The sequence below is a fragment of the Heloderma suspectum genome, chromosome 2 (genome assembly GCF_057233095.1).
Source record: "Heloderma suspectum isolate Gila_16-S chromosome 2, 16-S_ref, whole genome shotgun sequence".
NCBI classification, from domain to species: Eukaryota; Metazoa; Chordata; class Lepidosauria; order Squamata; family Helodermatidae; genus Heloderma; species Heloderma suspectum.
The window spans coordinates 93,283,049-93,297,688 of NC_139459.1; the positions used below are offsets into that span (position 1 = coordinate 93,283,049).

Genomic DNA, 14,640 nt, shown 5'->3' on the forward strand with positions numbered 1-14,640 from the left:
GTGAATTACATAGCAATATAACAGATGCAGCAGTATCTTGTAGATAGATTTAGCAACAGGGACTGCTGCACTTATTTCTTCTTTGTCATGCAATTTTCCCAGGCACAGCCCCCCTAAAGAAACAGTCCCAGTCCTATATTTTGCTTTCAGAACTCATTCTACTACTGATGCTGTTCAATAAAAGCTGTGACTGTTGGTTTCAGCTGTGTGTCTATTCTAATAGAGGCCTCCCTATCCACTTGTTCATCACCACAGCTGTGTTCAGGATGGGACACACACTGTGAGTTGGGTCTAGGTTTTTCCCCCCCAACGTTGCACCCACTAGGTCAGCATCTTCTCCATAATCTACCCATTGGAGCGCCAGTAAGGCTGAGGGGGCAGGGTTCAGCATCCCATGTTCTTTCCAAACTACCTTGATTTACTGCTGGTATGATATACTATGCAGTTGGACTGTGTATAAATAGCAAGGTCTGGCAGGAAAAAAACCAGTAGATACTTGCATTCAACTACATGACAGCAGAGACAGCTGATTCAAATAATGAATAGATCTGGAACAATAGAGCCAGTCTGAGACCCAGTTGAGGCCCACTGCTACCTGAATGAATTCATTGTTTGTTGCACCATTTGCAAGGATTGTCTACAGAAGTACATACCTTAGGTTGTGAATGTCTCTCTTCCCAGACCCAGGAGTCCATGGCCAGGGATTGAATCTAAGGCCTCTTGTCTGCTAAGCCTGTGCTGTTTCACTGAGCAACAGCTCCACATAAGGCTTCTTCGATATCATTATCAGCCAAATCATGAAAAGCAATAGGCTGCTTCTTCTTCGTGGTCTGTGAATCACACATATGGGCTCTGTACCTGCGCAGAGCCTCGATTCGAGAAACTTCTGTAGCTGAGGAATTTTGACAGGAATCTCTCCCCCACCATCCTATTGCGCATATTCCAGTGGGTTCCCACTTAGTCCCTCGGTTCTTCATTGACTGCTGTTGTAGTAGTACTCGACAGAAGGGACTTCCTAGTGTTGTGACTGTGCTGAGAGGATTTTGCGTTTTTCCCCCACTTTTTCTTCACTCTTCTTTTAGTTTTTTCTGTCTTTACAGTTATTCATTGTGGTTTATTTTTATTTCAATTATAAGCAATCGTTTGATTGTGCGCTGCCTTAGGGTGTATAGCCATTAAGGCCCCTTTTTAAAAAGTGCATTTGTTGTGGGGGTAAATTGCCTCCCACGGATGGTCACTCACTGTGCTTAGGTGAAGGACAGACTGTTTGTCACGGCTGCATGTCATTTAGCAAGCAGACAAGGAAAAACCGTGCTGACAGACTCAAGGCGATTCTTTGGGAGAAGACTTTGAAGGTGGCAGACGCCCTAAGAAATCTATGGCGTCTGGGGCAGATCAGTCAATAAGCAGGGCTAAGGGCGTGGATAAGCCCCCTCGGGAGGAGACTGTAGAGAAATCGGCGGCTTCAACTTTTTGATCAGCTCTGGCTCTAGCCATCGGCCGTTCTGACCCGCCAACTCCAGGGGAATCTTTGGCGGTCTCTCTAGCAATGAAAATATCGAAAAAGGCAAGGTCTTCCCATTCTTCGGAGGCACAAAAGAAAAAGAGGAAACGGTCTAAAAAGATTGCTTCTCCAATTAAGTTGCCTGTTTCTTCGCCGACTCCTCCTCCAGTGCTAGACTCACTGATGCCAATGGATGCTGCACCTTCGGTATCGAGAACAGTACTGTTGCCAATGGTGTCTATTTCAGAAGGGGAGATAAGAGACTCGACATTGACTCGGGATCGAGGGGAAGAGCCAGTGTAGTGTAGTGGTGAGAGTGACGGACTGGGAGCCGGGAGATCCGGGTTCTAGTCCCCACTTGGCCATGGAAGCTCACTGGGTGACTTTGGGCCAGTCACAGACTCTCAGCCCAACCTACCTCACAGGGTTGTTGTTGTGAGGATACAACGGTGAGGAGGAGGATAATGTAAGCCGCCTTGAGTTCCTTGCGAGAGGGAGAAAGGCGGGGTATAAATGCAATAAATAAATATAAATAAATGTCGGGCTGGCTCCAGTACAAGAGCATCACTGTGAATTATCCCCGCAATCTGTCCTCTCAGCTTATTCTCACAGGGGTGAAGGGGCGCCTGCCTCTAGGCAAACTTGTTGTTGGGTGAGGTCTCGATCTCCCCATTCTGACTCGGACCAAGGATCAAATTGGTCTTTTCCCTGGAGACATTGCCATTATTGGGATGACTAGAATTACTGTCAATCCCATCCCTATCCATATGGTCATTATCCCTGTCAGGGAGTTATGCAACATCACCAGGAGTTCTCTCCTATGGCTTGACCATTGGTTGCAGAATGTTTTTATGCCACCACCACCTCCTCTGCCAGTTGCGAGGGTGTCAACTCCTGTGTTGCTGGTGCCTGCTCCTCAGTTTTCTCCACATCCTCTTCAACCATCGGTTCCCAAGACTTCTGAGATGCAGAGAGTTGATGAGCACAGAGTATCTTCTCCGCTTCCTCAAGCAGAGTCTTCTAAACATGATGAGAGAGAGGTTCAGGGAGACTCCTATTGTTCCCCAAGGGAGGATTACCAATCTGACTCTGTTTCAGTTTCGTCTGTTCCATTATTGCTTCCATCGCCTGATGGTGTGTTGGGCTCTCAAGATCCATCCTCACCTTTGGAGTTTATGGGACATTTTTCTGAACAAGTCTCTAGAATGGCCCAGTCACTCAGCCTTGAGGCTCAACAACCAGTGGAGAGAGTTAAAAATCCAGTATTTGATGACCTTCATACCTACTCTAGCGCTCCGGTGGCTCTTCCTTTTCTGCCGACCTTACTCCAGCCTGTGCAGCTTTCCTGGAAGGCACTCTCTTTCATGACTCTGACTTCTAAAAGGCTGGAGACCATGTATAGGATTCAAGAGAAGGATGCAAAATTTTTATTTACTCATCCTCTGCCTAACTCAGTTATTATGGAACCATCGCAGGGAAGGTCTAATCGGGTTCATTCTTCTCCAGTAGACAAGGAGGGCAGGAGATTGGATTTAATGGGCAGGCATATCTATTGTTCTTCTTCCCTTGGTTTGAGGGTCACAAATTACCAAGCAACTGTGGCTTGATACCAACTGTTTTTGTGGAAGAAGATTGGCTCCCTGTGTGACTATCTTCCAGACAATTAGTGTGAGTTGGTGCGTGTGTTTCAGTCTGAGGCAAGTAAACTAGCAAGGCAACCAATTAACACTGCTCAGCACCAAACCAATTGTGATGCCAAGGCAATGGTGCGAACTATTGCACTCCGATGGCATGCATGGTTGAGGTCAGCAGGCCTCACACAGGAGGCGCGCTCCCGAATTGAAAACCTTCTGTTCGATGGCGAAGGTTTATTTAACTTGAAGACTGATGAAGCCATGGATACTACACCGAAGGCAAAGACCATGGCACAGAAAATGGGACTGTCACAGGCTCAACCAGTCTTTCGACAGCGCCGCTGGTACCGTCAATCGTCTTTCCACCAGCCTCAACCTCAACTAGATTGGCAGGTGTGCCAGCAACCAGTCTCTCAACGAAAATGTCAGTTTGCTTTGACATCACGGTTTCAGTCGTCTCATAGGAGAACAAACTATGCAAAGAAACAACGTATTTGACTGCCCACTTCTGTTACCGTCTTCTGTTACAAATACAGTCAACGTATTTGACTGCCCACTTCTCTCGGACCACTCTCCTCTCTTTGGCTCCCATCTCGCAGCCTTTTTTCCAGCATGGCAGCAAATAACAACAGACTCCTGGGTCCTCGCTATTATTCTTTGAGGTTACAAAATCGAGTTCAAAGCTCTTCCACCCTTATCAGGCATCGCTGCCATGATTTCGTCTCCAGTTCTTCTAGGGGAGGTGGACAAGCTTCTTTTGAAGGCACAATCAGACCAGTCCCTCCATTGGAGATGTACGAGGGGTTTTATTCCTGTTATTTTGCAGTGCCCAAAAAGGACAGTGGGCTTCGCCCAATTCTAGTTCTCAGAAGGGTCAATGTGTTCATTCCACCCAGAAAGCAGAATGACTACGTTGACTTCGATCCTACCCTTGCTGCAGAGAGCAGGTTGGTTCGCAACCATCGATCTGAAGGATGCGTATTTCCATTTTGCAATAGAGGAGCTCAGCCAGCATTTTCTCCAGTTTACAGTGGATGGTCTTGCTTACCAGTTCATGGTGTTGCCTTTTGGGCTTGCTACAGCTCGGGACTTCATGAAATGTATGGCCATGGTGTGTGCCCATCTCAGGCCTCAAGGGGTTCAGATTGACGATTGACTTCTAGTTGCTCAGGCAAAGGGCCATTTGCAGAAGGCCATCCTGCTTACATTGGATTTGTTGGAAAACTCCAGCTTGTGCGTGAACACAGAGAAATCATTTTGGTGCCATGTGAAGTTGTCCAGTTCATCAGAGCTTCTATAGATTCTCTGGGGGGTTGGGCGTTCCTTCCTTGAGATCGAGCACCAGTGTTAGTGCAGCTTGTGACGGACATTCCAGCTTGCCATACCGTATGAGCCTACACAGTAGAGAAACTACTTGGGGTGATGGTGGCTACAGCAGTGGTGGTCCTGTATGCCTGCCTTTGCCTGAGGACGTTACAGAACTGGTTCATCAGGGCATTCGACCTGGGGCAGGATGCCCAAAGAGTCAGGCTACAGCTCCCTTCTGTTGTCAAGGCTTTGCTTCGCTAGTGGACGGTGTCGTCGAACCTCCTACAAGGCTTGCCTTTCCAGCTTCCTACACCAACATTGATGGTCATGATGGATGCCTCGCTGCTAGGTTGGGGCACTCACTGCGAGCACCTCAAGTTACAGGGCCTATGGTCAAAGGCTGAGGCGAGCAGTCACATCAGTGGTCTAGAGCTTCTTGCTGTTGACAAGGCCTTGAAGGCTTTTGAATGGTCCACCGTGGCCGTCACATCCAGATCGCTTCCGACAACATGACAGTCGTACTCCACCTCAACAAACGGGGGGGGGGGGGACTTACTCGATAGCTTTAATTTGGCTGATGATACAGATTTTTGAGTGGTGCATTGACCACTGACTTCACTGCAGTTCATATTGCAGGCAAATACAACTCCCTGGTCGATCATCTGAGTCACTCCTTTTCAGTCTCCCACAAATGGGAGCTGAATCCAAGCATCTGCAACCACTTGTTTCATCGGTGGGATCACCCCTCCCTGGACCTGATTGCGTCGGAGGAGAATGCAGTGTGCCTCAGTTTCTGCAGTCGAGCGGGCAGAGGTGCGAGGTCTCTTGGAGAGTCCTTTGCCCAGAATTGGAGAGGTGTTTCCTCTGCATGTTTCCACCATTTCCCTTTCTCACCTGAGTGATAGCAAAGGTGGAGAAGGACAAAGCGGAGAGCATCCTGATTGCACTATGGTGGCCCAGGCAGCCTTGGTTTGCCAAACTCCCATGTCAGTCCAGAGGAGACTATCTTCAGTTCCCGTTGACACTAGCCCTGTTGTCCAGGGACAGAGGCAAGGTGAGATATCCCAACCTACTTACCTTGCATCTCACTGCATAGACAATCTGGCGGTAGATCAAATAAACTTACCTGCTTTGCTTCAGTCTGTTCTTGAGGCAGCTAGGAAACCTGCTACCAGAAAATCTTATGCAAGTAAGCAGGCATGTTTTACTCTTTTCTAGTCACTGACTTCGATCCTGTCTGGTGTACTCTACAGGATATTCTGAAGTTTTTATTCTCGCTCAATGAGCAAGGACTGAAAAGTTCTTCTCTGAGAGTTCACATAGCAGCCATTTCAGCTTCCCATCTTGCCGATAATGTCTCCGCAGATTTCTCGCATCCTCCAATCTGCCAGTTTTTGAAGGGAGTTAGAAATCTTGCTCCTCCTGTGAAACCTCCGGTGCTGGCATGGAGCGTGTCTCTAGTACTGCATGCGCTCACCAAGAAACCATTCGAGCTTCTTGCTACAACCGATTTTCATCTTCTCTTGCCAAAAGTGGTGTTCTTGGTGGCCATTACTTCGGCCCGATGCTCTCGAGAGTTACGTGCCCTTCAAGTGGACAATCCATACTTACACTTTCATAGAGACAAAGTAGTACTTTGTCCTAACATTGCTTTCCTGCCTAAAGTGGTTTCAGGTTTTTATTTGGGTCAGGATATAGTTCTTCCTGCCTTTTTCGCCTCACCCTCAACAGCGATTGAAACGACGCTGCACGCCTTAGATGTTTGCAGGGCTTTGGCGTTCTATACAGCTAGAACAGAGTCATTTTGTTGATCCCAGCATTTGTTTATCTGTTATGGGGGATCTAAGAAGGGATTTCCTGTGTCCTCCCAGCACCGGGTGTCTTGGGTAGTCCAAGCTATTAAACTGTCTTATGAACTACAGTGCTTAAATTGTCTGGTTTGGTGACAGCGCACTCAACCAGAGCAGTAGCAATATCAGTGGTGTTTGAAAGAGGGGTATCAATACCAGAGGTCTGTCGGGCTGCAACCTGGTCGACCCCTTCCACCTTAGCCAAGCATTATCATCCTGACGTTCAAGCCAGAAGAGGCTGCTCATTTGGTCAGGCAGTGTTGTCAAAGGTTCTTCAATGAGGACACCGACCCACCTCCTGGTATGTAAGCCGGTTATACACCCATATTTGTGATGCACAGAGACCATGAAGAAGAAAGTCAGGTTGCTTACCTGTAACTGGAGTTCTTCAAGTGGTCATCTGTGCATTCACACAACCTACCCACCATCCCTACTTCAGTATCAGTATCATGTTTGGTGTTGGTGCCAAGGTTCCTTGGTCTTAAGGGGGCCACAATTGGCTGTCTCCTTGGAACTGATGGATTGAGCAGGAACCTGCTGGAATGTGCACTGTGGGTTGGTGGGGGAGGGGTCCCCACCAAAATTCCTCAGCTGTAGAAATTTCCCAAATTGAGGCTCCACACAGGCACAGAGCCCATATATGTGAACGCACAGATGACCACTCGAAGAACTCCAGTTACAGGTAAGCAACCTGACTTTTTGTGGAGGCTGCATTTCCATGTCTTTAGGGTAGAGTATCCTGGTTCTGCAGCTATGGACTAGTGAACTCCCACTTAGCTGATTTTGGAATGATCTGATTCAGTTGAATTTGTTTGTAAAATAACAAAATTAATCTGAAAGGTGAGGCTGGGGGTGACTAGAGAGAGGGCCTTTTCGGTGGTGGTGCCTCAGCTTTGGAACTGTTTTCCTAGAAAGGGTAACCTGCTGTTGACATTTTTTCTGTGCCAGACAAAACTCCTTTTATTTTTCCTAGGCCATTTATACTTACATATTTTATTCTGGTTTTATACCAAACTGTGTCTTTATTGTTTGACTGTATTGTTTATATGAATTTAATACTATGTAAGCTACTGTGAGAATCCTGTGGGATTACAGTGAAGATTAGCAAATTATAGGAATAAATAATAATTCCACAGAGCCTTAAAAATCAGCCTGTGGGGTGTGGTGGTGGTGGTGGTGGTGGTGGTGTTTTTGGTAAAGCTCTGATCTGATTAGCGTCCAGGACTTAACCAAAAGTAGATTAAATTTTGAGAGACAGTTGAAAACGTTACAAACCCAAGAGAAAACAGAAACACTTTTTTCAGCTGTTTGCCAAGAAAGCCTGTAAATACTGAGCTGAGGGGAATTTTCTTATTGGTAAGCACCTATCAGTAGTGCTACCACTGAAATGAGCACGAAAGCACAAGTTGGAGTTGAAAGGTAAATTAACATATATATAAAAATAATATTAAACTAAGATAGTCCAAGAACAGGCTTGACATTCAAGATGCATGTGGAATTGTGGTGGCTTTGCTGTTCTGAAAATATTGCATGGTTAGATGTGAAGGCAATAAATGGGCTGAATAATGCCCATTGCCTACTGTCCTGAACTAAAGACTCGAGTTTCTGTTTCACTCAAAGTGGTGTCACTAAATTTTAGTTAATTAACTTAAATGAAATTACTGTGTTTTAAATAATTCTATAAATGTGTCTGAATAAATTTGAGTTTGCATGGGTGCTAATAATTTAATCTCTTCTGGATTTTCAGATAGAAAATTTGGAGTAAAAGCCAGAATTAGTGGTGCTTTAAATATAACTCTGAACATAGTGAAACAGAACTTGCAGAATCAAAGGCTAATACTGCCTTGTCTCCAAGTGTTACGAGTATACTCAACTAATTGTAAGTACTGTGACATTTTTCTCCCATGTCTCAATTTACATAGATATTTGGTATATAAGATGAAAGTACCTTCGTATTACATTTATATCAGTGCTAAAAGCTAGTAGAGGTGTGTGTGTTAGAAAAAATCATAGGCTGAGTTTGTAATCACTAGAATTGCTAGCACAGCACATGACTTGTCCACAGTTGTGCATGCAGAGCCTCTACTCCCATCTTTCGTTGTCAGTATTTGGCTCTTATGTTCTCAGGAACCCATTACATCTGCCTCTATTGAGCACTGAGTGTTAAGTCCCACTTCATGGATGATCAGGCAGTAGGTATGGGGATCTGGCTCAGAGGAACAAGGGGAAAGGGTTTTGCCAGGTTTATTCTTAGTTAAGTGTTGCATTACCAACCCTGTTTCATGCTAACCGGGATTCCTATGAAAATGGCTAGTGCTTGTTAGCGCTAACCATTTTTAACATACTGGCAATGTAATGCTTAACAATAGTTAACAATGAGAGGAATTCAATAACAAGAGGAGAGGGGCTTGGAGTGGGGAGTCCGCAACAGCCCTAAAAGTAAATACGACCTGGTTCACACATTAAGCCAATGCATGGTTTTGGGGTTGTTGAAGTCTGGGTTGTCATGATGTACGAACCCAGCCATGCTAACAAACCATGGTTTGTTAACTATGAACAACACAGAAAGAGACTGAGTTGTTCTTGGGTTGTGAACTCTGGGTTGTTTAAACCATGGGTTGTTGATATATATGAACCCAGAACCGCGGGTTGTTCATGGGTTGTTTTGCCAGGCTACAGAGAAAGCAGGCAAGAGTGGTTAAAAACACACACACAGAAACAGCAGCTGCTCTACATGCTAGTACTATAGCGCCACAAAGGTGTTTGGGATACAGGGAGGGAGAGAGCAAAGGAGGAGGGAAAATAAACAGCCCAGAGACTGAGAAAGCAAACCACGGTTTGTTCAATCATTTGCCAGATAAACCCTGGGTAGGGCAACAAACCATGGGTTAATTGGGTTAAATAGCATGGGTTAAATAAACCATAGCTTAACATTATGTGCAAACCAAGTCACTATTTGAAGAAGGAAATGTTTGATTTTGGTATTTTCATCATCTTAGGGAAATATATATTGGTAAACTAGGTTTTGGTTAGATTTGCAGTATTTTAAGTATAAGCATTCATATCAATTTCTTTTTCACTTCAGTGTTACAAATGTAATCTTTTTTATTTTCAGCTGTAAATGCTGTGTCATTGGGTAAGAATGGAGTTGTGGAGTTGATATTTAAGATAATTGGTCCTTTTAGCAAGAAGAATACCGGGCTTATGAAGTGAGTAGAATATCTGAATATATTAAATAGATGTGTGTGTTTCTTTAATGTTGTGAACAGTGTTTATCTGAGATATAGTCATACATAGAATTTGAAATGGGGAAAAGAATGTGTTATGTAAGGCTCAGTTGCAGTGATTTTGCTAAGTAACTCTTTATGTTAAGAAAATTTAGTCAATGCATTACTGTTTTCAAGGTGTTGCCCTTGAGTCTTGACATACAAAAGTAGCCTGTCTCCCCTTTTTATAGGCTACAATCCAGACAACCATGTGACATGTTCTTTGTGCTCAACAGGCTTTTGATTTCCCTGGCCCCTGCAACAGCTGCCGCATGCTATATTCATAATCTTGGAAACAATAAATTGGTAATAACAGAAGTGCATAGGATAAAGTGCATAGGATCTTTAGTATAGATATTCTGATTTGGATACCCACATGATATGCAGCCTAATCATATGTATCTTATGCATATGTGCTTGGAAGTAAGGCTCACTGATTTCCATAAAATGCTCGTAGGTTCCTTTAAAACATATTGTAACCAGAATGTTTTTAAGTCAAGGAAAATAGTCTTTGAAAAGACAATCACACCACCAGTATCTGGTTTTGTATATACATGCTGCTGCAGAGGGTCAAATATTTTGGAATATGAAACAAAAATAATTTAAATTAATATTATTTTTCAAGGAATTAACATGTTAAAAGTTTAGGACAGCAGTCTGTGCACAGTTAGGCTGCTTAACTACAAGCATCATCTAGATTTACTAGCTTGTCTGTGTTTTGTTTTGTTTTTATATTCACAGGGTTGCTTTAGACACCCTTGCTGCATTGCTAAAATCAAGTAAGTGCATGACTCAGTATTTAAACAAAATTACATTTAGAGCATGTGGATTGTGAGCAGATTAAAATATGTTTTTGCTTACAGAGGTAACACTGAAAATTAACATTTTATGGATTGCACCTTAAAAGCTCATCTTGTGTATTGTGGTGGGGGATTCGGCTGAGGAAGTGGAAGAAATGCAGAAGCGCCACAAATCTTTTATCCTCACTTTGGAGTAATAGACAAGGTTTTGCAGTATTCCATGTGCTTCATGGAATTGCTTCAAATATCTGTTTGTATTGATTTATGTTTTAATTACAGTTTCTATCCAAACCTTTCCCCAAATAGTTCAGGGAGGTATACATTGTCCCTGCTCCTTCCAATTTATCCTCACAACAACACTGTGAAGTAGGTTAGGATGAGAGTGTGTGTGACTGGCCCAAGGACAACCACTGAGTTTAATTCTGAGCAGGGATTTGAATTGTGAGACTTCCTACTCAGTCTGCATCCAATACGCTAACTCAGGGTTAAGCAACCTGATGCCCTCCAGATGTCTTGGATTACAACTCCTCTAATCCCTGACAGTTGGCTTTGCTGACTGGGGCTTGTGGGGGTTGTAGTCTAAAATATCTGGAAGGTTCTAGGTGGCCTACCCCTGTTCTAACTGCTACATTACCCTGGCTTGTATCTATACTAGTTAATCATATCACTGGCATTACTGACTGTCAGTTTCAAGTATCTTTAAGAGCCAATTCATGTGTTTGTTTTTTAAAGTTTTGCCTAAATATCTGTAATATGAGAACAAGGGAATTTAACATATCAAACTGGTATGCTTCTCAGAGATCTGGAACTGGTACTGGATTACTTTCATACTTGATTGACAGCAGAAACAAACTCAGTTATTTGAATCTTACCTGGATTGACACTCTGAAGTGCTTATAGTTCTTTGACAAGTCTTAAATCTTTTTCTCCCCCAAGAAACGAATGCAAGGAGAGCTGTAGACAGAGGCTATGTCCAAATGCTTTTAACAATTTATGTAGACTGGCACCGTCATGATAGTCGGCATAGGCACATGTTGATCCGCAAGGGAATCTTGCAATCTATTAAAAGTGTTACAAACATCAAGCTGGGGAGAAAAGCGTTTCTTGATGTCAATGGAATGAAAGTTCTGTACAACACTTCACAAGTAAGTTTTAAGACCTTATATCACTATGAATGCATAATGAAGCCTCTTTATTTTATTTATTTATTTATTACATTTATATTCTGCCATTTTTCCTCTTTAAGAAACCCAAGGCAGCGTACATAATTGTCCTCCTCTCCATTTTATCCTCGCAACAACAACCCTGTGAGGTAGGTTGGGCTGAGAGTCTATCCGGCCCAGTCACCCAGTGAGCTTCCATGGCTGAGTGGGGACTAGAACCAGGATCTCCCAGCTCCCAGTCCAACACTCTAGCCACTAAACCACACTGGCTGTCCATTATATTCCATTAAGATGACAACAAGGTTGTTTTCATGACACAACAGTCCGCCATGGGTAATTTAAACCATGGTTAGGCTATGGTGTGTGGAGGGCACATCCAGCTGCCGTTATGAATTTGCAACCCCTGCTCAGGAGTTGTCATACTGTGTGAACCCAGCAAGCATGGGTTATGCAAGGGTTAAACAGCCTCACATAACCCATGGTCTATTTTAGGGTTATGCAAGGATTGTTTAACCCTCCCATAACCCACACTCTTGGGTTCGCATAGCACGACAATCCTGAGTAGGAATTGCATATGTATTCTGGGGCCCGTGGGCACCACGGTTTGTCCAAACCAGGTCAATATAAACATGCTTCATAGATAAAATCTTTAAAACTGTACAGATGAAAGTATTGCTGTTTTTCATCAACAGAAAAATCATCATGTTTCACATAGGGAATTACATTCATTCTGATCCACTACTTTTGACATTCGAAAGTTAACAGATAGTCTGAGTCTGCACTTGACTATATTGCCTTTTATAGTCCACAATTGCCAACCAGGATTATTTATTTATTTAAAGCATTTTTATCCCATTCTTCAGCCAAAAAGGTACCCAGAGCAGCTTACATATTTATTGCAAACTAGTGTTTGCTGCACTCTGGCCTAGATCACACTGTGCCATAAAAATCCTTATTCTACCTTCTTATCTCTGAAATAAATATTGCCTGTCTTCAGCCAGACTTCCACACTGAAGTTGTTCAACAATAGAAGTTGGACATCTGCATACTTAAATGCCTGTTGGTAGTACTTCTAAACTGTAAATGATATCTGAGCACAGCAAGTAATCAGACTACCATTCTAGGAGAAAGTCTTCAACATAGCCAAGACCTATGCCGTTGAGTAAGTTTTCCAGTGCAGAAACTGCACACAAATTCCTGCACTCTGAAATAATGGCAACAATTTTTGTTTACACATTGGGCAAGTTTGGATGATCAGTGGGAGAAACAACACAGCATCAGTTCCCCCCACGCATGCTGGTTGCATGACCGGGATTACCCTAATTATCGTGCCACCTCGTGGATTGCCGTGTTGTCTGAACCTGACATGTGGCATGGGCATAGTTCATTTTCAGCCACCTTACAACCCTACTGCAAAGCGAGGGTGAAAATGAACTACACCCTCACCACGTGCCGAGTTCGGATGACACGGCAACCTGCAATGCAGCGTGGGTAATTAGGGTAATCCTGGTCACGCGACCAGCGTGCGCAGGGGGAACAACTGATGCTGCATTATTTCCCCTGCTGATCATTTGAGCCCAGTCATTAAAACAGTCTTCTAGAAGGAGATGCATGCTGTGGAACTTTTTTAATGAGTTTGGCTTGTCTAGTGCCATATGTAAATGAGAGAAATATTCCATTATCACATGATGAGGATCCTTACATTCCTACTAACTGTCATAGTAGAGCCAACCTTCATAAACAGTAAAATGTTTGACATGCAGTGCTCTATTTTATAATAACTTATTTGTTGTAATAGGAATGCCTTGCAGTAAGAACTCTTGATCCACTTGTCAACACTTCCAGTTTAATAATGAGAAAATGCTATCCTAAAAATCGTCTTCCACTACCAACTATTAAAAGTGCTTTCCATTTCCAACTGCCTGTCATCCCTGTTAATGGACCAGTGTATCAGCTGTATAGTTTGCCTCCTGAAGGTATGGCTAATTTTGAAACATAATGGCCTTGTCTGTATCTTGTCTCTGTAGTACTGTAGGAAGGTATATATATATACACACTTACAATTATATAGTTCTTTTCTTCTTGGGGTGGGGGCACTCCTGAAATCCTAATATTATACAGTTCAGTACAGATTCTCTCTTTAAAAGCTGTACTCCACTTTTTAAAGAAAGGGATGGAAAAATACTGTATGGTATAGTGTACTATACAATACTATATCTGGATGATTGAAATTTATATCTGCATGTAAATAGGCTAAAATGTGACACATCAGTTTTCATTTTCGGCTATTAACCAAAATAATACTTTAAGCTTAATATTCATTTATTAAGCTAACAATACATTTCAGTTAGTTTAGTTTGTGCCAGCGGCTTGTATCCAGTGGTTGTGTAAATGGAAGACAGTTCATGCAATTATTGTTTCGCTTCTCCTTCTCCTCATGCAGCTCTATGTACTCCCTGAAAACCCTCTCTCCAGAGGGTGTGCGGTAGTCCTGAACAGTGAGGGCTGTGTTGTACGGTGGTGCAGTGGGAGTGAGGGATCATCCAAAATTGGGTGGGGAGATTGGTTGCATAAGCTGTCTTCCATATGTGCAACCATTGGATACAAACCAATTTACTCATTGCCTTTTGAAGTATTTTAACATCTTTAATATATATGATTGATCTGAAGAATGGGATTAAAAATGTGTACTGTAAATCCACACGTCATATTTTAATTAACCCTGATTTCAAAAAGTTAAAACAATGTTTTGCTTGTGTATGTCAGGAGTGAAAGTACTTTCACATTGCACAATCATATTAGGCTTGAAGTTGACAATGGATGGACACACCCATTGGGGAGTAGCCAGGTGTATTGGCTTCTTGATGGATACTGAAACAGAAAAGGAGCTATGCTGCCATTTATGTGTTGCAGGGTATGTGATTTTTCAGAGAAAGAGATAAATGTCTATGTAAGAAGGTGATGCTGAGAAGGCTGACAGTAAAACATGCATCCTTGTCTAACCTAGCCTTCACAATTACTACTCAGGCTGTAGTTGTCTGCCATTTCCTCCCATTTATTCATTCTGCTTCTCCTGTGCCCACCTCCATGCTGTTGATTTCATTATTGCTACCAA

The 14,640-nt window shown here is 43.1% G+C and overlaps 1 protein-coding gene across 2 annotated transcripts in view; it reads left to right on the forward strand.

The window, feature by feature from the left end:
• The window catches only part of AGTPBP1 (ATP/GTP binding carboxypeptidase 1), a 71,545-nt gene that overhangs the window by 22,234 nt on the left and 34,671 nt on the right, over positions 1–14,640 (forward strand). For both annotated transcript variants that reach the window (XM_084834161.1, XM_084834162.1), the window contains exons 7-11: positions 8,044–8,175; positions 9,412–9,505; positions 10,304–10,341; positions 11,299–11,507; positions 13,324–13,501. In XM_084834161.1, coding sequence (XP_084690287.1) covers positions 8,044–8,175; positions 9,412–9,505; positions 10,304–10,341; positions 11,299–11,507; positions 13,324–13,501 — 651 coding nt within the window. The remainder of the gene's footprint in view (positions 1–8,043; positions 8,176–9,411; positions 9,506–10,303; positions 10,342–11,298; positions 11,508–13,323; positions 13,502–14,640) is intronic.